The sequence below is a fragment of the Zonotrichia leucophrys genome, chromosome 8 (genome assembly GCF_028769735.1).
Source record: "Zonotrichia leucophrys gambelii isolate GWCS_2022_RI chromosome 8, RI_Zleu_2.0, whole genome shotgun sequence".
Taxonomy (NCBI): domain Eukaryota; kingdom Metazoa; phylum Chordata; class Aves; order Passeriformes; family Passerellidae; genus Zonotrichia; species Zonotrichia leucophrys.
Window position 1 is genome coordinate 8857752 of NC_088178.1, and position 26869 is coordinate 8884620.

General features: G+C 37.6%; 1 protein-coding gene across 2 annotated transcripts in view; it reads right to left on the reverse strand.

The window, feature by feature from the left end:
* DENND1B (DENN domain containing 1B) overlaps positions 1-26869 on the reverse strand; it is a 151471-nt gene that overhangs the window by 58397 nt on the left and 66205 nt on the right. The window contains exons 6-10 of one of the 2 annotated variants that reach the window (XM_064719656.1): positions 20353-20422; positions 19283-19363; positions 16638-16697; positions 14797-14850; positions 11676-11786 (exon numbers count right to left, since the gene is read on the reverse strand). In XM_064719656.1, coding sequence (XP_064575726.1) covers positions 11676-11786; positions 14797-14850; positions 16638-16697; positions 19283-19363; positions 20353-20422 — 376 coding nt within the window. The remainder of the gene's footprint in view (positions 1-11675; positions 11787-14796; positions 14851-16637; positions 16698-19282; positions 19364-20352; positions 20423-26869) is intronic. The other variant, XM_064719657.1, reaches the window with a different exon arrangement.

A 26869-nucleotide genomic window follows, 5' to 3' on the forward strand; every position in this document is an offset into this window, starting at 1 on the left:
CCCCAGCCTGACAGCTACACAGCAGAAAGCCAAGGATATCATAATTCCCTATTTAAACTCTTCCTTGCACATTAACATCTCCTTTCTTAGCTTTACACTACACTTCTGCAATTACTCTCATTTTGGACTTATAATAATGGGTATTTTAATAATTATTGGGTTGTTACTATGAATTGATTTGGGGAAGAAATAAATGAGTACCTTCTCCCTCTTCTACACAATGGGATTTATGAGGTTTATTTCCATATTTTCTCTCTGTGTAGCTGAACTAACACTACTGTTAGCACAGTCCAGCTCAGCATCGTGTTTTTTGCTCTTTCATTCAGAATAGATATGGTATTACTATTATGTCCACATACTTTTGTACATAGTATATAAATTTCAAACCACAACAACCTATAGAAAAAAATCAGCATTTCTTGTATTTTAATCAGAGGCTGCAATAAAGCTGAGCATACAGTTATACAGGATATCCCCTGATGTATACAGTTGCCTCCTCCTTCTCTTAATAGGCATTCTTAAATTATGAATTAAGATGACTATACTATTTGCATGAAGAAATTTTCCTATCTTATGCATGTCTGTTATATTTTAATTCTCACTTTAACAGAGGAACTATGCAATTCCTTAAAAACATCTGAAGTTTTATTAACTTGTTTTATAATCTGTATTTTAGTGTGGCACTCCCACTAGCATCTATTTACCATTTATAATTTTTTTATCTACTATTTTTTTTATTTCTAGCAGGAAAGGCAAAGATTTGATAACTTACACATCAAGCTTTTGTTGTACTGTTCATCAGTTCTCTATTTAATAACATCTTACGGTAAGATCTTATTTAAACATTTCCCTCTATGCTGTTGCAGTATGTTTCCAAACATTTTAGTATGCCATGAATATGTTTTATAGTTTCCTGTTTACAGCCCGTAACACAAGCAGCTATGGGACTGTGCTGCTCTTCAAACTGTGCCACATTTTATTATTCTGCCAACTCTGCCTTTAAGCAAATACTGATAAGATAACTATGGATTTCATATTAAAATTTGCATACTTGGTGTAAAAAAATCTCTTTTTTGCTTTTTTTTTTGGCTGTTTAAATGGTGACTGCATTTCTCAAATGCATTAGTTATTTAAACAACCTTCCTCTTTAACTGACACATCCACTCCACAGAACAGAATCGGAACTGCTGTGAGCCCTGAACAATGCTGCACTTAAGGAACGAGGCAGTTCAGGAGCTCTGAAAAGCCAGGTACCAGGGAGAACTCAACCATTTACATCAGAGCTCCACAGAGGTGACACCGGGTTTGGGGGTGTCCAACAGTGCCCATGCACAGGAGCTGAGCCTGGCAGGCACCTGCCAAAGGCTACAGGGCACATCCTCAAACAGAGCTCTCAGCACAAGCTCCCAGGCAAAGAAATGAGATCTGTTGCTTGACCAAGTGGAGATATCTTCTGCAGAAAACAATTCCTTACACTATTAAGGCACAAAGGCATCTCTCTGGAGTCTGTCAATTGACTGCTATCTATTCCAAAAGGAGTTATCAAGAACTACGTTGAAAAGATATGTCATAGATCATAAAAATCAAAGGAGGTACACGGTCTCCGAAGTCATCTTGAAGTTGTCTTCAGTAGACATTCTCCCAAACCATCTTGAACTTGTCCTCAAGACTGTGTCCAACCCTACCTATTCTTCCATTGACAACTGGATATAAACACCAACTGTGAATTGTGATTCCTTTTACAGGTAGGTTTTACCCTAAAGGCAAAAGCCTCTGTCCAATGAAGTCTGCTGTATGTTTATGTATGCACACAGATATATCATTGCACAACTCTGCAGTTTGATGAAAAACCTTAAATTATAACAGACAAGTGCTGAAGAACCTCATTTCTGCAAATCTCATAATTTATTTCCAGGTTTGAGGCAACAAATGATGTCAAGATATCCTCCTGTAGTTCATTTCACTACAAAAGATCTACTAGGGCTGTGTTTCTATCCAGTAAAAAATGGGGCACATAGTTTTTAAAAGTAAAGTTTTTGTCAGCTGAAACTCATTTGTCAATACTCAACAGAACTTCTAATACTTTTACTTCCATCAATCTTGATAATTAGACTGCTTTTGTCCATTTCAAATAACGTCTTTTAGTTAAACAACTTTTCCTTTCAGAAATAAATCTAATTATCTTTTTAAAATTGGCTTAAATAATGTGGTTTTATATTACATGAACAACATGAGTCAAATTATTTGAATTATTTAAAAGCAAAGTTTTAATGTTCAACCCTTTAACAAATAAACACATCTAATTTGAATTCCCTAACATTTACACTGGGCATAAGAAGCTTGATGTCTTTTTCCATCAGTAATAGACTTTATTAATAGTACTGAGTCCAACTGAAAGCTTCTAGTCTGTTTATGATCTCCCCTGATAAGATGCTGCAGCCAGAATCAACATGTGAGCTTTCATATACCGCAAGGAAAGTAACTGGTGTTTCTCCAGAGTAAACTCTCAAGTGATTCTGGTAAAATAACTTTTACCTTTGCCCCTACAAAAAAAAAATTCTGAAACTACATGTCCAATGAGAATACAGTCTTTCCAAACGCTGGGAGACCACATCAAGAATTTGTTAGCAAATTATTGGGTGACAGAAAATTGATTACTACCAAATCTCAACAAGACTGAAACAATGCCCAAATTCTAGAGAATTATGAGCTCCTTTCTACCGTATGGCAATAAGCAGACAGTTGGGAAGGCTGTTGTTCAAAATCTATGCAGTAACGAGCATGAACAGCCAGGAGAAGTTTTAGTTCAGGACTTGATCAAAGCAGGTTTACCTGCTCCTGGGAACACAAAGAGTGCAGCTCGTCCCCTCCTTTCCCTTGTGTGGATGCAGTAATTCTGATGTGTGTATCTGCTACGCCAATGCTCACTTCTACCAATCAATCTTTCTGCTCTGTATTTCAAAGAGACTGGTCCCTTTTTCTGCTCATGTCTCTTCCTCATTTCAGGTCTTGCTAAAATACTGCACCATGTCTGGAGCCACACTACTTCAGCTGAAACATTTTCTGCAGACTCACAGATAATGCTTATTTGATACCTATCATTCACATTATTTCAATGAGTAACATAAAAATACCTGTATCCTGCACAACAGGTATCTGGCAGTTTCTTTCTATTGGTATTAATTACTTTGTTCAAAGTCTTTTCTATAATCAAAGGTAAAATGAGAGAAAGAGCATAGGTGGCAAGATTTGCACACATTGCAAAGCACAAACAAGGAAGACAGAAACTGATTAGCAGAATCTTGTCAGAAAGCCAAAAACAGCAACTGAAGTTAAACAAATGCTAAAGTAAAATTAACCTGTGATTCTATAGGACCTTTGAAAATCTACTGAAAGCAACTAAAGAACTACTGTGATAAAAGCATTTCCTGAAAAATCATCAAACACTGTCAATCTCTGTCAACACCATGTCCAGAAATGGGTACTGGTGTGCTCTCTCCCTCCTCCCTCACAGTCCCAATGGGCCAAAGAACTGCTTCCCTCCCACTGCCTTGACCACACATATGTTGAAAGATGCCCAAGATTCTGTTTAGTTTCATTATCTCATCTACTCATTAATACCTATAGCAACAAACCCCAGGGATGGGTCACTGTTTTATCACAATTACAGCAGTCACCATCAGCCTGGACCAACCCTTGTGGCTCCTTCCCCAATATCCCAGTTCACAAGAAATACTGAGAAACACTGTCTGCTTCCTGAAAGGGGAACAGTTGCATAGGTGAAAGGAAGCCTCTCTTCTACATTATTGTAACTCCTAAATTAAACCAACTTTATCTTAGAGGGGCCAACACATCTAAATCCTGTTTGATTGAGAATGAGATCAGGCCCCAAGCCCATAACAGATGCTTTACATTTGTGGAGACCTACCTTTCCATCCACTTCTTGAACAGGGGGCAGGGCAGGGGAAGACTGCTGGGAAGTGAAAGTGGGAAGGGAAATCTTGCTTTGCCAGTTTACAAGAGAGCATAAATCTATTCCCAGCTCTAAAGATTAAACAGTCAGACTAAATGATAAACCTAGCTGATTGCGCCAGCACTGGTGAGAAATCAGTGAGGGAAAAAATTTAGCAACAAAAGAGAACAGAATATATTGTCCAAGCCATGATATGCAAAGCCACTTCCATGCAATTCTTTAACTTAGCTCCTGGCTAATAATTTTCCATCTGCCATCCCCATAATCTTTAGGAAGAAAAAGAGGGAGGACCTTAAATGAGCCATAATGCATTTGCCTCCTGTTGGCAAGATGAAAATCCAGCTCTTCTCTTTTACAGGAGGGAGAGAGAAAGGGAAATATATTTCCAGTTCACAGATGAATATTTTAACTTTTTCCCTTCTAAAAATTAAAGATGTAAAAGAAAACACTTATATAAAAAACTTATTTTCTCCCTGAATTGCTGTTGGTTTTTTTTTTTTGGTATTATTCACTTCCTTTTATCATTCTTTCTGGGGGATGGAAAGGGAAGAGATGAGTGTTATTCATGATTCTGACAGCACTTCATATACAATCAATTTCATTCTTTTCTTGCAGTTCTTGATTCACAAAGCAGCATTATGGCATCATTCTTGTGCATTAGCTTGGAAGAGAAAAGAGAAGGCTGCAGACACGGCTTGTTCCTTGCCCATGGCTGCAGGAGTGACACACTGCCCAAGAAGGGAAGCTGAGCAGAAAATAGAACTGAAGTGGTAGTAGACAGGTGAGTGCTCTACAAGGAATACCACTGACATACTGTGCCTACACCAGGGACCCACAGGCACTTACAAAGATAATCAGAGGTATCTATATAACAAAGTAGGTGTTGGTGCAGAGAAAAAACCATGTAACTTCATTCAGTTACTCACTGTTTTCATACCACAAAGGTTTTTCATATTTTTTGTAGGTTGAAAATGAAACTCTTGGATGTTAATCACCAGGTTTTATCCCTAACACACTAGAGACTGGGTTAATAGCATGTCTCTTTTGATACTCATTTACCTACCTATCCTTCTTTATATCATCTGCTCAAAAATTGCAGTTTCCTCACATTTTTTCATTTCATCTCTGTATTTTCTTGATTTGTTTATTCTCATTTTGACATTCATTTATTGCTTAACTTCTTTATCTGTTCCTCACTCACAAAACCACAGAACACCACAAATATATACATCTTGGTGTCCCTTTTCTGACCTTGATGCCTCCTTTCCTTCCTCCTTTATTTTATGAACCATCTCCATAGAGGAAGAGCTACCCTCCCAGAAAATTAGGGGGTTCTGCAAATGTTTCTCACCTCTGAAAGGAGAGCATCCAGGAAAATCACTTTTATTAACATTTCTTCTTCCAAAGGAAATCCATAGCATGTTGTTTTGCCATCCACTAATTAAGAAGCAGCAGGAACAAACTTCCTTGTGAATGGCTTACTTAAGACAATTTACTGTAGCAGGAGTAGAGATAACCACCAATTATGCTACAGAGGTCATCTTATCATTGGTGAAATGAGGAAAAAAAGACTGATAAAGCAGCAGCAAGTATGAAAAGGGGAAATCTTGCCATACCAGCACACCAGACCAATGGCTGGTACTACAGTCACTCTTCAGCAACTCCTCCTCATTGCTTTTGCTTCACATGGCCACCAAATGACTCCAGTGGTGCTTTCTGTAGGGGGTGAGACAGTTCTGCTCAACAGAATAAGGACTATTTCCCCTTCAGCGCCTCTTCAGCCCAACCACAAAGGACTCAGTTCCTAAAGGCTTCTCCAAGTCCCACAGCAGTGCCCACACTGGCTCTACACAGCATTTAGTTCCCTCAGTTTCTACTGAATTGCCAAAAGTCATACAAAAAAGAAACAACTTTGCCCCAGATTGACTCAGTCTTAGAGCTTTCTTTTCCCTGCAAGTGTAAGGAAGGGAAAAATTAAATTCTGGAGCTAATTTGTAGATCTGTCTACACGCCTTCTCTTTTTACAGCATGGATTTTTGAGGCTTGGGATCTCAAATTTTTTTTTTACAACACCAGTAATGGAGTTCCTCCTGTTTTACATAGAAGGCAGGTAATAATTTCCAACTATTTACTAGCTTTTGCCCTCCTGCTCTCGTTAAAAAAAAATTTTAATGACATATCTCGATTTCTTTTCACAAATTCTTTAAGCAATTATTTCTCCTTGGTTAATGAGGAAACTATTCTGAACTTCAAGACTGAGACAGCTTTCCAGATCTGGCTGTATATTCTAACCCCACTTCATTCCTAATGACATCCACATCCCACAGCCTCATTGCTGGAAATGTGCTCCCTACAGGTGTCCCAATGGGAACTTAACTGCACCTACAACAGTTTACACCCCTGTCCAGTTATCTTAGACTGCCTACATATGAACTATAAAAAAAAATTAAATGCCACTTGTCATTTATTTCCAGACCAAATGGCCTATCTGAGGCAATATTCCAAAATTAATTCTAATTATGCTTCTGGGAGCACAGTGAGTATCAGCAGAATATCCATTCTGCCCTGCAGGTTAATGATAAATTCCCATCCATTTCTTGACTTTTAAGAACTAAATTTAGCCCTTGAACACTTCCAGGTCACATGAATTTGAGATATGAATTAAATTTTAAATCTGTAATACTTTTTCGTGAGCAACTACAGACAGTGTGACAAGAGCTGAACAAGACTAATGAGAAAAGAGAATAAAGCCAAGAGTCCAATTCACTGAAGGCATCTGGGGGCGACTGTAGAAAGCTCTCTTCCCATGGAAGCAAGAGTAAAAGTGATTCCACAAATGTATGTATGTGAATTTGTATGTATGTGTGTAAATTCAGCGCTCTTTCACCACCAAAACAAATAAATCTGTATCTTTTGTTGATATTTACGTCTGTTTTTTGTAGGGCTACCAAAGAAACCCAGAGGCAGCGCCAAGCAGAACTTGTAAGCACCGTGCTCTGAGACACGCCAGGCTTGTATTTCCCAAAATAAATACTGGTCAAAGCAGAGATAACATTTAGACATTTGCTTTAAAGTGTAGCATCCCTTCCACCTGCCAGTGCTGGCTGCAGAAGATCCAATCTAGTTAGCATATTCCTGACAGGCTGCTGAGAAAGCTCCTGTCAGACAGTGGCCAGCCGGGTGCTGAGACGGAGCGCACAGCCCCAGCTGACTAGTTAGGGAGAGACGGCAGAGGTACAATTACAGAGGCATATGACAAGCTTTCATGCTTGAGTGACTTGAGAACCGATGACATGGCTTTAAACAGCAATCCTTCCTACCTCCGGTCACAAAACAGCAATAAGTCAACTGATGCACTGTTGTAAAATCATGATTTATTCCTTTGCTTTGAATACATGAGAGTGTGGTATGATGTTCTGGTAGACTACCACAGCAGGTGCACTTGGGGCCAAAACATCTAGGGCCTGCCTCCAGCATGCATAAAATCAATGCTGTAGCTCAGCCTTCCTGGAAAAGCCAATCCCAGCACTTTAATAATTTATAAAAAGACCAAATTAAAAAATTATTTGTACTGAAATACATACAGCTCCATGCAACTAATAAGAATACATGCAGATGCAGTGACGTGTGAGCAAACAGTGCTGTGAAAGAACATACAGCCTGACATTTATTTAGGAAAGGTCTTCCTTTTGCTGCTAAAGTGAAATAACTAACAGCCACCTCTGTGAGTAGATCAATGCCTTTCTTTCATTCATCCTTTATCTTAATCCAAAGCCACATAATTTGTTTCCCTTTCATAGTTTACTGTTCAAAAGCCAGAAATGGTAATTTTTGCTACAAACAGATCTTACAGAGCATAATCCTCAGGCAAGCTGAATCCATCTCATTCTAACACTAAGCCTGAAGCAAGCTGTGAGGTTGGTGATAATCACATTATTAAAGTGGTTGGAAAGTCGAGCTAATAAAAGAATCAACAGTTAGGGCAAATAATGACCCAGAAGCTACAACAGAATGGAGTGGTGGGAAGTTTCCACTTATATCTTGGTAGTAATTGGAAGGACTAGCAGACAAATATCTATACCAAAGGAATTTTGAAAGGAGATAAACCCACAAAAAATCAATTTAAGGGGAGATGCAAAGACAACACAACTGCAATATTCTGAGGATGTACATAAAACAAAATCTGCTTGGCTGAAATAAAATATAAGCTGAAGCACTCTAAAAGATGGGGGTTTTTTCTGTTTTTAGGGTTTCTTTTAATAAAAAAAACTCTACTCAGCAACCTAAAATAGGCAACCCTATTTTCTTCTGGTTTTTTTCCTTACAGTAAACCCTTTTAAATACAGCATCATGTTTTGCCCCCTTTTTTCCATACTAGGACTGATCATTTACTTGAATAAAATGGCAGCATGAAAGTAACAGGGCAGAAATGGTAGACAAAGAATTCCTGAACATAAGTAAGTGCACTTTTCCATTCCTGGCCCTACAAGAAGGGTGAGGAGAAAGTGAGCAAGGCCTTGAATTATGCCTTTTGTTATCAGTCACTGCCCTGAGATAGTGAACCGAAACAGAGCTGATAACTTGAAGGTGACATCACAACCCAGTCTCCATGAACTGACATAAACACTTGATATTCTGTTAACCCCAAAGATAAGACACAACTCCCTTAACAGAAAGTTGTGTTTGACTGCACTTTTTTTGAAAGACTAATCTTGTCTGGTATCAAGCTGTAATTTAGGAATATCAAAATAGGAACTTTGTACCAGGCTGCTGTGTTTTGCATGCAACAGCAAAACAGCACAAAACTTGCGCAAAGGATGATGCCCAAATACACTCTATTTGCTTACTGTACTACATCAAGCAATCCCGATGTTAAAGAAGAAATATCTTTTGCCAAAAACACATTTAATCATTCTTGGCAATTCAATTAAATTCTTGCAGGCAATACTGGAAAGTGTTTCATTAACTTTTTAAGCTATAGTGCTCTGCAAAGAAGCAAGCCATGCATCACCCCTATTCTGTTTATGAAAGAGATGAGCAGGCAGCACTGCTGTGAACTGAAGCTCTTAAGAAGTCAGATATATTTTTCTATTTCTTTTTTTATCAGAACTCACTAGTGCAAGTGAAAATTAACCAATCCTGTATCAAAAGTGGGTCCAACATGATGTGGCAGTAATTTTCTTCAGCTATGAGTTAAGTAATGCCAATAGACTGAAAAAGCAATCAGACAAAAAGTAAAGCTGATGTGCTCTCATTTTGGATTTGACTTGCAAGCTACTCTTTACATTCACAGCTTGGGGACACTCTCCAGGACATCCAAACACCCCTACAAGTGTCTGGAAAGTGACATAAATTATTTTCAAGTGAAGACACCAGCAAGATGGCTTTTAATTCATTAAAAGGTTAGGAATAAACAGGCAAAGGTAAACAAAGGTAAACAAAATTCTCACCCCCAGAATATTCTATCTGTTGTTGTGTAATGACTTCCAAACAGAAATCTGATCATTTAAATAAGGTGGTCTAGATCAGCACAGTCTAATTCTGGTACTTCCTCTTGTCTTGTCACATCACAGCACTAGAGACCAGCTGAGATGTTCAGCCTAACAAAAACAAGTCCTAAGCAGATCCAAATGTAGGCTGAGAGAACAATTCTAAATCGTGTCAGGCAGACGGACACGTGCTCACCTGCAGAATGAATCTTCCACGAGCTCAGAGCTGCCATCAGGATTCCTATCTCCTCTCTACTGGAGCAGTAAAACAGGGCTGACTGGGGCATCATTGGAGCTGAGCTTTTTTAATGGTTATTCCTTTTCTTCTCCCCTTTTTTTTTCCCTTTAAATACAGCAAGCTCTGTTTCAGACTAGCAAAGTGAAAAAAAATTCTGATTCCCAGTTTTGCTACATCATGTGAGCTTCTGTTAAGACAGCTTCTTTAAAAGAGCTTTCCCTTCAAAATCTATTTGCCCATTCAGGTCTTATTACTATGTGGTAATGCACAATTCTTTCCCTATCCATTTCAGGAAGGGGAGGGGAGAGGAGGAAAAAAGCCCCTGTAATAAAATATGGAAATTTCCTAAGAAAAAGTAACATCTTTGATAGTTAAAAAGTCTATCACAGACTAGTAATGTGAAGATTGTCTAAATTAATTTAGTATTTATTGTGCTGGTTTTCAGCTGTTCACATGGCCTGTGCTTATAGAACCCCATGTTTGCTTCACTCCAGTTCCCAGGACTGACTTGGCTCCACACCCTGCAGAGCGCTGGGCAAGTGCTGCCCTTGTGCACTGCCCTGACTGCAGCGCTGCCCTTGTGCACTGCCCTGACTGCAACACTGCCTTTGTGCACTGCCCGAACTGCAACACTGCCCTTGTGCACTGCCCGAACTGCAACACTGCCCTTGTGCACTGCCCTGACTGCAGCGCTGCCCTTGTGCACTGCCCTGACTGCAGCGCTGCCCTTGTGCACTGCCCTAACTGCAGCGCTGCCCTTGTGCACTGCCCTAACTGCAGCGCTGCCCTTGTGCACTGCCCTAACTGCAGAGCTGCCCACAGACCCAGGGACCAGGGTTTACTTTTTTAAACACCATTAAAAAAATAAGGCAATTAAATAATTGCTACTGAACCTAGAATTGTAAAACCTGTCAGCCTTTTTACAGCAATTCCGAACCTTCTCTATCTTCAGTTTACTTTTGACTCAAAAAAATTGAAAGGATTTTTATCCATTATTTATAATCAAAGAACTCTCACTCCTTACAGCACCTTCAAGTCTTTGAAAACAATATTTTAGTACTATATCCAACCTTACACACCCATGTGTTTATTTATTTGGCAGTGCAATGAGCAGTGCTCAGAAATACAGAATTGATTTTCCACCACAGAGAGCATATTAAACAATATGTTCTAGGCAGCGTTTTTCAAAAAAATTTAGGTAATTGTGCTTAATAGGCTAAAGATTCTGTATTAGAATTATGCTCTGTGATTAAAAATTGGTTATAAAGTGAGTGTCTTGTACTGATGAGTATTTTCAAAATACAGGGGATTTTAAAATCTGTAAGATTCTGTGAGGAGTAAAATAAAATGGCATCTGAATATTTAGGTACACTTTCCAAACAAAATGCAAGATTCTTTTATTAAGCAGCCTAAGCAGGCATAAGGAAGGAAAAGAAACATTTTAATTTGGACATTAGCTCAAAACCTTTAATTAAAAAACTGCTATTTTGAGTTGTCCATTACTGACAGTCGTAAGAGCTGCTCCAAATCAGAGATATTACAGTGTGCACTCCCAAACCACTCTAACAAAGATGAATCTACCTATTACCAGGTTAGGATAGCAGCTATTATTAGGGACCCTTGATTTCTTTCAAGTACCTCCAATGGAATAAGCCACAAGTGAATAATAAAGATCTTATAATAGCTCTTAAGAATTCTTTTTAGGTTAGAAGGCACAGAAATGAACTCCGGAGAGTTAAAGAACTCTCATCTCCCGATAAGAAAAATAATTAACCTGACTTAATGTATCTGAGTAGGTCTTACATAAATCAGACTTTTGTACTTCAAGAGCCAGACTAAAACCATATATTAGAAGAGTATGTAGATATTGTCTTATAAGTACACATGGAACATATCTAAAACCACAAAGGTCTGCAGGTCTTTTTGTGAAATGTTCAATATATCCTACTTAAAAGGAGATGTGTGAAGTACTTACAGTGCTTAGTTTGCTGGAGGTAATAATGATTCGTCTCTCATGCAACATACTGGCATAAAGTTGCAGCATGTTATTCACATCCACGGCAACAAAATATTCAGTGAGGTTTCTCTGTTTGAATAAAAAAATGTTAACAATATAGCAACAGTAATAGCCAAGTGGAACATCTGATGTCTATAACTTGCGAACATTTTTGTCTAATTAGTAGGTGGGAAAAAAAGCCAATCCCAAACTATTAGAGAAATCCCTTTGCACCAAAATTTGTTTGCCTTAAAAATAATTAATTGGGTTTTAAAGCAAATGAAAAGTTAACTGTGGTGTAAGCTATTAATATTTTGCTCATTTCATTACACTTGTGACTTAGATTTGTCCTTTCATATTTGCAAATTCAAAAAAATATGAGATTGGGTATTATATCAATATATGCTTTTAAGATGACCACTACTTCAAGCCCAGGAACAGATCTTCCACCACGGTAGTAACTGTTCTGTCACAGCTACAGCAATAAAACTGCTCCTTTGTCAGGGTCTCCCAAAGTCAATACACTTTACTCCATTTCAAGTATAGCAAAACAGCTTGTTGAGCAATAACAAGCTTTTGCTTAAGCTGTATGTGCCAGGACATCAAACATCCCACAGAACTGGTGGAAGGTGCTGGAATCTTCCTGCAGCCACCCTTTTCACCCCTGGTAAGAATCCCACTGTGGGGCTTCATCAGAGGCAAAGCCACCAGCATGTTCCATTAATAGTTCAGACATCAGAAAAGTGGGGGGAAAAGAGAAAAAGGGTGGGGGGATCTCTGTGTTCCAGCTGAATGTAACAATTATTTCTGCAGGGTACAGCACCAGAGACACACAAGTTCTGAATAAGCTAAAATAGCTACCAGCCAAATTGCCTAGGAAAACAGCAAATTTCTCTAAACACCGGAGAACACGTATGAAAATATACTAATACAGCCCTCAAGATGCACAATATTTAATTTCACACATTGATTATCATATCTGCAACCAGAACTGGTATTCATCTCTTCTCAGGGACAACACCGTTATGGAATGCTCATGTAGGAAGTCTATCAAGGATAGGCCCCAGCAGAAGGACAGACATCAACAGTGGAATTCTACACTAACATTCTACTCTGCATGTGGCCAACACACAGCGGCAAGGTCACCCCGCCCTGAAAAAACAGCCAGGGCAAGATGAGTAGGAAAAGCTTCCGAGTGGGGTGACTTCCTTTTTGGATATATTGCAACATTAAAGAAAAAAATAAAATTCAAAAGAAAAACAAAGATCCAGTGGTTAATTCAGTTTCATTCAAATTTGTAAACCCACTATTATTTTCAAGACATGGAGTATCAGAGTTATTCATGGTCCACACTGCACAGAATTTTGGAAGAGATTAAAAGCAGAGATTTAGGGCTACATATGCTCAGATTTAGGAAAAAAACCTCTAGTCTTTCAAATGTTACTTTTAAGGGGTTGTCAGAGGCTGATGCACCATGAGAATCTCAGTCCAATTTACCTTGGACATCCTCTAACACTGCAGTTGATAATGGTCTGCTGATTCTGTACTGGAAAAGCTATGCTAAAAACCAGTTCACAAACTTTTACAGACCAATTTGTCTTTGGGAGACAGTCACAGTTATTTCTTTGTTATAGCTGAAAACTTACTGCTCCTGAAATATGTGGGCCTTACAATAAAAGTTAAAAAAATTCATTTTATTGCTAATTTACTGTAATTAGCTCATGTCTTCACTGCTTGCATGTTCTAACTCTCCATTAGTACCTTACTTTTTTGATTCATACTGAAAGGATTAGACTTTTATTAGTGGAATAAAAAACAATTATAGAAAGGCACCTTATAATTATTTTACCTTCCTCGAACCAGAAAAATAAGTCTACATTGGTATCATTGCAAGATCCTTGATCAGCCACATGCTCAGCTAGATGCTTTCCCATATTTTCTTCAATTTAAGCCCATAACACACCTTCTAGCCTCCAAAAGTCTACTTCATTAGAGCACTAAGTAATAAGAGATTCCTTAAAAATTGAGGCATACAAAGCATAAGGTGAAACATGAAAATATAGGTTTAAAAACTAAGCCCTGCCCTGCCAAATGAGCCCTAGCAACAAGTGTCCTCTTTTATCCCTCCATCCAGCAACGCTGCTTGGTTTCTTGAGCTGTAACATGGCCCATGCCACCTCATCAGTGTTTTCCACCAGCACAGATGCACCCTCAGGCCTCCTCTCTGCTACCAGCACCCACCTGCTCCTCTCCCCGCGTGTTTCCTGGCTCTGGGTGCTTCCCTGGCACACCCCACCCACATCTCCTGATGCCAAGGGGAGCAGGGAGCAGCTCCCTGCTGCCCCAACACCATCATCCACCAGGAACCAGCTCTGCTGCACTGCATGATTTTGGGAGCCCCCACAGCTTAACTTCCAGAAGGAAGTCACTGTTTGACAGTGTAAAAACACACACCTATACAGCCATGCACAATTCCAGACTTAGAGGCTGGAAGGGGGAAAAAGGATCCCTCAAAGCTCTTTTATGAGATGCTATCTAGCTGAACACATCACAGAGAATGTGAGCTGAGATTTCCCACCTGCAATTTACCCACAGCACCATCCAGGATACAAGTCTTCATAAAGAAAATAAAAAACTACAACCAAAAAAAAGCCCCAGACCCCAGTTCCTGATGCTTGGTTAGCATTCAAGTGTAGGCAGGTACAGCATGTTTTCAAAAAGCCTGAAACAATGCCTTCTTGCACAAAAAGTGACTGCATATCTTGATGGGTGAATTTGCAGCTGAGCAATGCAGTGTTTAAAGGGCAAGTATGCAAATAAAACACAAGGTGCAGAAGTAGAATATATTTTATATAAGTAATCCTAGCAAATGCAAAGAAGTCAAGTAACTACGAGCAACGAGTGGATACAGCAGTGGTCAGAAATGCCCTGTTAATGCTTTAAAATGAGTTGATGAATGCAACAGTAACTACCAACTAAAGGTTGCAATAAACGACATCAATCATTTCTAAAAACAGTCTTAGAAAAAAAAAAATCTCTTGATAAAAGCAAAAGTTCAGCCTAGCCCAAAATGAGGTTAAATAAGAAATGGAATACTTACACTTTCAGGGATAGTTGGCAATCCAGTAACATCAGGAGTAATGAAATACGAGTGCTAATTGATGGGAAAAAATAATTGATAATTTATGCACACAGGAAAAAAAATTCTTTTCTTAAGAACCCAGCATTTAGGATTTCCAACCCCATCTGTGTTTAAGCAAATAGCGATTTTTCTAATAACATTCTTACTGCTGCTAGACAAAGAATTAAGCAGATCACGACATGAAATGACAAGCTCTGGTTCTGCACAGCACAAAACCAAGGGAACAAAATGCTGGGCTGCAGTTTTGAAATAAAACTGAAATTAAGCCAGCTTTAAACGTTGTCATGAGCCTGAGAGTAGCATTGATTAAATTAAGCATTGAATTAAAAATTGCAACAAAAAATGCTAAATGACAAAATGTAAATTTAGAATGGAAAAGAAACACCACTCACATGAGAAAAATATTTAGAACAGAAATATTATTACTCGATATAAATTCTCTTTCCAAGCATCTTTGAACCAAAAAATGTGGTCACAAAAATGCAAGATCTGAAGCCTGAGATCCTGCAATCATTTATGAAATACATTAGCAATTTTATGCATCTTAGTTTGAGGCCATCTAGGATGTAAATATAAAATGGGTTAAACTAAAACCAGATGTAATGTAAATTAACTCCCATTAATCCAATGCTCCTATTAGTTATCAGACATCAATTTAGCTCAGTAATTTAAGGCATTTTTGCATGTTATTTTTTTCTCTTTCAAAATTTAGACTGCCTGCATGCTAAATAAATAATTATTGATTTTTAGCTTTTGTTTTCTACAGAATTTTGTTGCTTTTCCAGACTTTTTGTTTTTACAGTATATTTTTGCAATTGTAATTAGCAACACAAAGACATAGCTTTCATAGTATTCAAGTCAAACTTGAAAAAGATATACCAAAACTAAGACTATAAGACTTAAATGTGTCTTGCATTCAAGAAAAAATAATACTATTAAGTCTGTGTAGGAGACTTATTAAACCAGCTTGATACATTTAATAGAAAATTTTCCCCACAAATTAGGTCATTTGGCAATAGTTAAAATTTAAGGGAAAAAAATGGCTTAAAAAAGGCATCCCATAAACATCATACCACTTGCACAATAAATATCCCAGGTATTGTTTCCCATCAACACAAGAAATTTTTTTTTTCTTCACTCAAGAAGAGGAAAATATTCAGATTAAATTCAGATAGAATGCCTGCATTTTTCAGAAGTATATTGAGAACAGAAAATTATTCCCTATATGTAATAAGGTCACAGAATATTTATCAAAAGATTTCTCAGTAATGAAGTTGTTAACTTAGAGAAGTAATTATTTCTAATTAACAAAGTAATAATATTTCACTCATTAAACAGAAAAGGAAGCCAAATCTATGAGAAGCAAAAGCTATTACTGCAGTCATTAAGAGTCAAAAAGCAGCAAAAATACTGTGGTATGGAGTCCTTGAACATCTTTGTGAACTCCCTTAGGAAGATGAATGACCTTGGAAGAGATACTAAATTAATAGCTGCTGTCCTGTACAAAGTTTTTTCTAAAAAGGACACTGAAAAATGCAAGTTTTGCTCATCAGCTCAAGGGTTTGATTTTCATAGCATTTTTTACCAAAGGATTATGACACACACACACATAGCTCTGAAGCTGGATTTAAACAGAAAAGGTACATTAATATTAGATTGGTCATTTAGGCCAAAGACAGCAGAAGAATTCCCCAAAGGACAGGGATAAATAAGCCTCAAATCAACAGAGATGTCCTATAGGAAGTGATTATTTCTTTAATTATTATAGCTTTTAGATAGTCAGTGCCTTTTAAACTCACCGATACAAGACAAGGCTGTTTTTTCAAAACTTGCTCACTTGCAAAAATCATCTCTTGGTTCTTATGCAAGATGAGAGAAAGATTGAACAGTTGACTTTTGAGTTTTCCAACAAGAAAGGCCAAAGCTGGCCCTACTGTTTGCAATATTCCATGTTTAAAATATTGGCTGAAAGTAAGTTTTATTCCTTTTATTCCTCCCCCATTTGAATTCAAACTTAGTTAGCCTTCCCAATTATGACAACATTTTTAATAAATTAAAACACAAAACAGTGACCTAAATTATTTTTAAGCTCAGGTTTCATAGAACACATGACTACTTCCTAAATTTCAGCTGCAGACTATTTGTTACTGGGACCAACAGGTGAGAGTACAACTTGGTCCCTAAGTGGACAAAGGCATTCTGACCAAAGATTGCTGGGAAACACCACATATCCAGATACTGGATGTAATTTATGCACGGTTATGCACACACAATCCTAAGGACCACTGTGGTCTGCCACCCAAACCCTGCTGCAGTATTCCATGAGACTTTACCTGGCAGCACATCTGAGTGAATGAAATCTGAACCAGACTGATCCTGGCACAAGGAAAAGTAACTCAGGATGTCATTTCTACAATTATTTTTTAGACTGTAATTTCTTTTTAAGTCTATGACTACTGATGGTTCCAGTCCTTCTGAGGACCAAGAAAGAAACATCAATACCAAAGACTAGAACTGCAAGTGGTAATAAATATTTCCCTGTTCCCTGCAGCATTACAGAAACAGAGATGCCTTTAGATCCAACAAGCATTGGGATTCCAGCTGACCCATTCCTCCTGCTCTCCCCTATCTGAACCCACAATATTTGCTCTACTGTCCCTGCAGCCAAGCATTTGGCAAGAGGTTTGCATTTCAACAGTGACTGTTCAGCAAGAAAGATTACAAAACTCTTTGATATAACTGGGAACAAGGCATAATTGAGGAAAAACAATTCCAAAGTCAGACAACATTGATATAAAACCAACAAGTATCGACTTTATGGCAAGCAATCTGCCATTTCAGTGTAGCTAGCTGTATTCACCAAGACAGCCACGTCCACATTCCCCACAACATTCATTTTGAGGTGAGCAATTTATGGACAAGATGAACTTTGTGAGAAATACCAGGGAAAATATATTTAAAACTTCTTTATGTCCCTCCTCTTTAAGACAGGAGTTTTAAAGGACATTTTATAAAGCATTTTAGAGTTGCCAAATTATAATTGGTTGTAATACTACATTTAATGATAGCAAAATATTATTTCAGATAAAGAAGTATTTTTGGCAAAGGTGCTAGGAACTGAAATGTTACACTGACAACAGAAAGAAAAAACATAACAGAAACAATTCCAACTGCAGCCTCAAATCCAACTCATTGTTTTGGTGAAAAACAACACACAAGACTGGAATGACTTCCAAATAGTCAATTAGCATTGTACACGGTGGGAAAATATTAGGTCTCTATAGCCTAGTGAAAATACAAGGAATCTGAAATATGAAAAACTAAAATAAAACAAAGGTAGCATTATGTTAAGCAGTTAGGATCAGTAACTGCTGGAACAGAAGTGGCAGACTCTATTTTTCCTGCCTTCATAACAAGGCCAGATGCTTTTCTATAATCTGTGCTTATTTCAATTGAAGTATGGGGCTTATTTCTAAGATACATGAACTAAAAGTCACAAGAAAGCACACAAATAAGGTCAAGATAAATAACCTAATGATATTTCAGTGTGTGTGGAAGTGAAGCCTTTACAAAATCACTACTTCCTGTGTCCTGCAATGTGTGATGGCTCAACCGAGACCCAGCTGTTTGCACACTGTGGCAAGGGCAGTAACTGTACAGATGCTGTGAACATGTAAATGGCTCAGAGGCAGCAGAGGTTCTGTGCTGGCTTTGTATTTCACACAAGCTCTATAAAGGTGTTTAAACATGCACTCACAAGCTAATTCTGGTTAAAACTTCAGGACCCATAACAATGACATATCCGCTTTTTGATGTTTCTGCAGCAACACCATCTTGCCCCACTATCACCATCCCATCCCACATCACAAAAAGCTGGAGCACAAAAGCAAAGGAGGCCTGGACACGTTATTTCACCGAGATGTGCTTCAAGTTCCACACAACACAGTGTGTATGTCTACTGCTCTTCCTACAGCATTTTTGTATGATTAAGGAAAACTGGGAAAAAGAGGAAGAAAGATGGGGAAAGCAGACAGCTTTCACAGACTTTTGACCAATCCTGAAACTGTACCTACTCAGACATAAGAGGCAATAAAACTGAGTTAGTGTCTCCTGATGCACAGCAGGAGAAACCAAAATTGTCTACATGAAACAGCTGGAAACACAAAAACGTAGTTCTAGCACTGTCAGATCCCCCTGCAGTTTACTTTCTCATCCATAGAGCAAAATTCAAATTTCTTCTTCTTTATGACTATGACTTTTAGAAAACAACATGAGACAGAGACAGTCTCTACCCTGCACAGAGGGGAAAAAAGGAGGTTGCCCAAGCCAGTTAATGACAAGAAGCAACACAAATTTACTCTTTCAAAGGGGCTGAGGTTTCTTTTTCTTTCAACTTTACCTACTATTTCATAGTCAGTAGGAATAAAACAGAAAAAATACTTACCACACTTAAACTGACTAAAGCATTCGCCTTTGGCACAGGATGGCTATACAATGATTTCAACAAATCATTTGAGTCATTTTCCTATAGGGAATACATTTTACAGTTAATTATTATATAAAAACTAATCACTATTTACTACACATCAAACTATATATTGACAAAGAGATATAAATATTTAATAACCAAAACAATTGTATTTCTACTACAGTGAAATACAGACCAAACCCAAGCTCTAATTATAGCATTTGTAAGACTTACATATATTCCACTTTGAATCACACAGCTGACACCAAACTTTCCTATTTATATTTTTACACACAATACCATCATTCTCCATGGTCCATTTACTATAATACATAATTATTGCTTACTCTATTCTTCATATATTTTTGAAATGTCAGCTTTTCCAGTCTACAGCATATGGCTAAATAGTGATGCCTTTTTTTTAATTGAAATCTAATACACTAATATAAAGCAGAAAGGTATAGCTTTAATGTTGTCAGTAAAGACAGATGCCAGTAAGTCCTTTGCTGTGGAATCTTGGAATACATCTAATTGCTCATGAATATGCAAACTAAACTATCACAATTCTTCACCAAATGCTGCAAGTAATTTTGTCTTGCTACTTGAGATGTCAGAATTACGAGAGGTAGTTTTTAGTTAACCTGAAGGGTGAAACAGTACATCGTATTTCATACAGTTCTGAACAAAAGTGTCTGCAGCTGATAATCAGATAGTTGCAGAGAGCTACAGTTTACAATCAATACATCATGCAGCTCTCCAGTGATGTGACACTGCTCACACTTCACACAGGACCTGTTTATGCTGAGACTGACATGTTATAAAGGTATATTTTCAGCAGCTTTTCTAGAATAATGTGGGATTCAAGTGACTGTGGAAGCTGTATGTTCAAAGTCTTTCAATTTCAGTAATAGGAATAAAACTTGCTTCTAAATCCTACTAAAATCTTAAACTTTTAAACTCGATAGAATCCCTTTACAGTATTTGAAATGGTGACTAATATTTCAAGGAAAATATTTCACACAAAAAACTAGAATATGTAAAATTACCTGTTCTTTAGCCAAATAATCTGCCAGGGTATTTAGGAGCTTGTAGTATACCTCAAACCATGGTAGGTAACTAAAACAGAAGGAAAAAAGTGTTTTAATAAAATATCAGTGTATTTCTCCAGTGCTTATAAAATACTACAATGATTGATCTGACTTGCAATTTTTTATAACATCTCTACATACAAATAAAAAGCATATCAACATTTTTCCCAAAAATTCAATAGCACATCACTGATAGACAGTACAGATAGATGGTTTCTTTACGCTGAACACTTGCATGAAGCTCCATTAAGTGCAGATTAACTCATAATAATTAGACTTCTTAGTATTTTCAAAGGCACCAAAAAACCATTTGAAACAGTTTCTAATCTCATTCCCACTATCATTAATTGTTACAGATTTCAGAAGTTATTTCCAGTTTTGAAATTCCACATCTTCCTATACCCAGTGGGCTGACAGGCCTGCTGCTTCCCTGGAGAATGAAAAACAACTTTGTTTGGGCAGACCAGGTACTCCCTATTTGACAAGTGGTGAAATGCTGGGCAGTAGCAGAGATGTCACATTATATGTAAGAATATTGGTCTCCCTATAAAGTCATTTCTATCGATAAAATTAACTTCCAAAAATAAAATCATTCACCAATATTGCAAACACAAACACATTAATACATCTATACTTAAGAGACTTTTAACACAAGTCTGCAGCCCATGAGCACAATACTCTCACTGAGTTAAACAGAATCCAAGACAAATAAGACATAACTGAAGACTACAAGAAAACAAACTCCAACACAGCGGTATTAGTTCAAATTTGCCTTCTGCTGACAGAAGTTCTCTTTAAGAGTGATATCATCAATGATCACATGCTACAGAACTTTCCACCATCACTATTTAAGCTATTAAGTCTGATAAAATAAATAATAAAAATAAAAAATTTATGTCTTATTTACAAGTTACACACTTTCACATCTCTGTTAAAATTCTATCACAAACATTACTGAATAGGTAACATTATAGTTAATATTAGTTGTTAGAGATTAGAAGGGGAAGCTGGAAAGGAAATAGTGCCTGAAAGGTTTTCAGAACATTTCATACCCATATATAACCCCACTACAGACTTCATTCTTCAGTGCAGTGTAAATCCACAGAAACACATTTCTTAAAGGCTTCAGTGCACACTGAGGACAGACCTTACATTGCAAATGTGTATATTCCAGGAAATAGGCTAACTGCAACTGCAAAAACCTGGTAAGCAGAACCAAAATGTTTTTCCCTGATAGGAAAAGGAAAGCTGTCAGGGGAAACCCTGGCTGGTAGAGAAGCCAAGTAGTGCTTTGTGCAGCAAGTCCAGTGAAGGGTTATGTTTTCTTTGTAACACCTCTAGTTCTCAGTATGCAGCTGGCAAGGCTTTAGAAACAGATCCTGATTCTTAGGGAAAAGAAAAAGCACAGCAGAAATCCAAACACAGTTATAATTAATGTATTTTCTAGGAATTTTGCTGTCTTCATAAATGCTTTAACTACTGCCTTCAAAAAAAAAAGAAAACCAACACCCCCCCCCCAAAAAAAGAAAAAAAAAAACAAAAAAAACAAGCCAAAAAAAAAAAAAGACCAAAAAAAACCCACAAAAATCCATCATGAATTTGCTCTTGCCAAGCCAAAGAGACAGAGGCAATGATTTAATGATTTCCTTTAACTCTACCATATAATGTCTTTATCACACTTTACCATACATTGTGCTGGCTATTTATCAAAACAACATCAACCTCTTAATGCTCACAGACGTTTTTAATGCTTGGTATTGCTGACAGTGGTTAAGGTGTGACATTATTACATTTGTTTTTCAATATTTTCTTAATATAATCATAAAATTTACTTTAGTGCACCTTTGTAAGGCCACTCATGGCTTTCAGGTGTGAACATTCCATGTCCTCATAAAACACCCACCATATCAGCACCTATAACATCTGATCTTTGAGCACTCTTTCACCTAGGACTCCTGTTCTGTAATCTTCTCAAATCATGCTCACCTGGTTTTACACATCACTGAAACACAGCACAGAGAGGCAAACAGAATTAATTGTTCGCTGCAGTGTTCAGAGTTTCTGCAAATGTCAGAGCTGTGGAACAACTTCACAGAATTACCCAGAATTACAGCAGGGACTGGAACACTGTCCTAGTATTTTGTCAAAGTCAAGGTACAAGGTGGGTAAAAATTGCAAAGTATTTGTATAACACTGCACACACAAATGGGTAAGACTACCTAAAGGCTTTCCAGTTTCCTGCTATCACCTGTGTTAACAGTATACATGACCCCAGCACATTTTGCTGTAGAATACTCTGAAATCTCCTCTGATAATTTATTTTTGATAATGAACATGTATGAACAACATTCTATAAAAATAAATGCTATTTCAATAAAATATTAACCATACTTTTCTATATGCATGATCTCAGCTACCCTATTAGTGAGAAAGAAAAATTAAATGCAATTTTTATGCATTTAAAAAGGTCAAATTAATTATTTGAAATTAATGAACCCTAACAGAAAGCCAAGGGAGATTTGTATTTCATAGAGCAAGTCATGCTGACCAGACTACTTGCATAGAAATTTCTTCCTTTAGCAACACCAGGTAGATGATACACTTCCATGTCTTTGTGCAAATGAACCACTAAGGAAAACATCCTACTTGACCATAGTTTAAGAGTCAGTTTCCTTTATGAGCTGAAGTAATAGTGAAAGAATTGCTTTAACCTTATAACCACAGACACAAGGTTAATATCATTTCAATGTGTCTCTTAAACCTGAAAATATAAGGGAATCAAAATAAGTACTCCATTACATAATATGGCATGAAACCAGAGGCTGCCAGAACCTGTCCTCTTCTTCTTTTCTACATAATCTTCAGTTCTTCAATAGCACAGCCTAATTGCTAAAGCTTTTGTCAATATTTCTAATTATAATGTGCTTCAACAAAATATTACAAAGATCTACTGGAAAACAACAAAGTTCCCTTCATATTTTTCTTTTATGTATTTGCTAATTGCAATTCATTCAGGATAATCAGGAATTGTTATACCTGTTTTTTCATAAACAGTAAAGAGTGCATTTGCATGTGTGCATACACAATGCATCTCTGCATTCAAAGTAAACACAGGTGGGTTTGTTCATGATAAAGACACCACCAGGTGGTTTTATGGATTCTCACCTCAAAGACCAAGTCCAAGCTCTTTGCAATTTGTTAAATCCCCAAGACTGTCAAGCAATACTTTTGTCCTCTTTCATCAAAGGCTAATTTTGGAAGCACGTTTGTTAATAATCCTATTAATTGATTTGGACTGCTCTAGTAAACAGATTTATTTGTAGATAAACACTGGATGATGTAGCCTTTACATCTTTATCCAGTATATAATATTGGACAAAGAATTGTGTATGGAATCCTAGAATCCTGTAGGTTGGAAAAGATCTGTAAGACCATTGGATCCAACCAAAAAGTCAGCATTGCCAAATCTACCACCAAACCACATCCCAAACACCGCATCTACCTGTCTTTTAAAATCCTGTCGGGATGGTGAATCCACCTGGAAGCCTTGTTCCAGTGCTCAACAATCCTTCCCACGAAGAAACTTTTCCTAATATCCAATCTAAACCTCCAGTGGTGCAACTTGAGGCTGTTTCCTCTTGTTCCATGATGTATTACCCAGGAGAGAGCCTGACACCCACTTGCTACCTCCTCTTTTCAGGCGGTTGTAAGGAGCTGCAAGGTCACCCTTGAGCCTCCTTTTCTCCAGGATAAACACCCCTGGCTCTCCCAGCTGCTCCTGATCAGGCCTGTGCTCCAGACCCTTCTCCAGCTCTGTTACCCTTCTCTGCACTTTCTCCAGCATCTCAATGCCCCTCCTGAAGCGAGTGGCCCAAACCAAACACAGAGCTCAAGGCGCTGCCTCGCCAGTGCCGAGTACAGGGGCCAATCCCTTCCCTGGCCCTGCTGGCCACACTGTTCCTGATCCAGGCCCGGATGCCCTTGGCCTTCTTGGCCACCTGTGCCCAGCGGCTCTTGTTCAGCCACTGTCAGCCAGCACTGCCAAGTCCTTTTCCACCAGGCAGCTTTCCAGCCACTCTGCCCCAGCCTGGAATGCTGCTTGGGGCTGTTGTGACACAAGGACAGTACCCAGCACTTGGCCTTCTTGGCTTGTTTGGCATTTGTTTGTATGACAGCTAAAATCCAGAAGCATTTCAGGTCAAAGGATCTTCTGACCTTGTCCTGTTAACAAATGCTGCAAAATTATTTAGTCTTTGCTACCACAGTAGAACTCATCTTTGTAGAGAAAATTCATCCAGCACACAAATGTCCATCAGCATCTACTTATTGGGCAACTATTTTTTTTAAGACAGTACAGAAATGGATTGTCTGAAGCACATAGTATTTAAGTGGCTGAATTTGACAGAGGAGCCCTGTAATATATTACTCCTCCTAATTCAGAACTGGCAAACTAATATGTACACTAATATGTACCTTACACACTAATGTGTACCCTAATGTGTTAAGGTACACACTAATATGTACCTTAACAACAGACAAAATCAAAATTAAGGTTCATTACCAGAAAAACCTCACCACCATACCTGTATTCATAAAACTATTTATGAGCAGTCAGTCCATTTCATATTAATTAGCCGTCTTATGAAAACTTCTAAAGGTTATCAATGAAGCCTCTTCACAGTACAGAAAGCACAGGAAAATCAGGGCTTTAATGATCAATTTTAATGTATTTGGAAGCGTAAATTAATTTCAGTTTTCTAAACTATGACACCACTACTGGTTTCTTATTTATTTTTCTTTAATTGTAGCCACTGTCCTGCATTCCTCAGGTTATCATCAGTAACAGTTAGATAAAAAAACATGTAAGACAAACATAGGACAATATCCAAAAACATACAGCAATTTCTCTAAATATTTCTTCCATAATAATGACAAACAATAAAAGCATAAACTATATTAATAGATCTATATTCCCTGATGGAGAATACAGGGGTCTTTATTTAAAAGTATAGCCCTGTCTGTCACAAAAGCAAGAGACCAAGATCCTTCATGGTTAATTAAAAACATACTTAGCATTTTCTCTTAATCCAAACGAGCCACAAGGCAGGAGCTCAGACTTTGAATAAAAGTCACACACAACCCTTGTTGCCGTAAGTAGACTTCCACCTCACCGGTGCTTCTACTACAGCTCTGATAAAACTTTTACATTCATGAGTCAAAGGTTAAACAAAGGAGAGGAAATGTTTTCTGTCAAATAGTCAGGTAACCACTAACAGTCCTGAACTATCAGCAGGAATCTAACTTCTAGTAATCAAATAAAACTAAGGAAACTGCCTTTCCGTAGCTAAATGTCTAATGTCTAGGGGCTACTTTTCTGTCTGGAAAATTGACACAAAATGTGTAAAATTGAAACATTCTGCTTCTAAGGGATTTGCCTAAAGGAAGAGTGAAAAAGTTTCAAGCGTGGTCTGAACTAAAGAACTACAAAGCCTTACCACATAAACCTGTCTTCCTTATTAGAGCATTTCATTTGGAAACGTAGGTGACAATTTTACAGTCATAAAATTAACAAAATCTAAGACTGAGCATTTTAATGATGCATTTTGTGTTCCTCTGCATACCTAAGGTCAACTTCAGAGTCCATCAAGAGTTTCAAATTATTTATACTTTGTACTAAAACCATCCAGGTAATTCAAAATCAATTTCATGTAAACCCAGAAAGTATTATTTCTACTGCAGGCAGCAGTGATACTTAGAAACAAAACCCAGTAGAATTAAGTCTACTATTATTCAAAAGCAGACAATCAAGTTTCTATTGCACCACTTCAAATCTCAACTAGCAAAACTATTACCCAAAAATAGGAAAAGTAAAACTAGGAGAAAAGATCCAGTATAAGATATGAGCTCAACAAGGTATTGTAGAATATGCCTATTGTGTATCCCTTGCCTTACAGGGCTGCATTAGCTCAACACACTGTGGAGACAGAGAAGGTGACACAGCAGGATTCACACCGAGAGCTTCACGAAGCAGTCATGCAGCTTAATGAAAAGCTCTAAATTAAATAAAACCTGCAAAGGAATCACACAGCATTTCTGGAGAATAATCCACGAGTTACTTTCTCATCTTACTGTGGTTTAGCACTTTGAATTTGACAAATGCAGTCAAGCTCCGCACATTCATTCCAGACAACACAATATCACAATTAAGTTTTTCAAACAAAAATGCCTGAGAAAGCTACCTTGGGAAATTTTTATTTCACTTTATAAACACAAAGAGCATTTGAACAATACATTGTGATTTGGAAGAAAATCCAATTTACACAATTTATATACATGTGTACATAAAACGCATAAAAACTCCATAAAACTTATAGAGGAATTTTGCATGTACCAGTATATTTTCTGTTTCAAACTACCCAGTTTAAAGCAGGACCATGTGGCTGCAAATTCAGAGATAATTTCCTTTAATTAATGT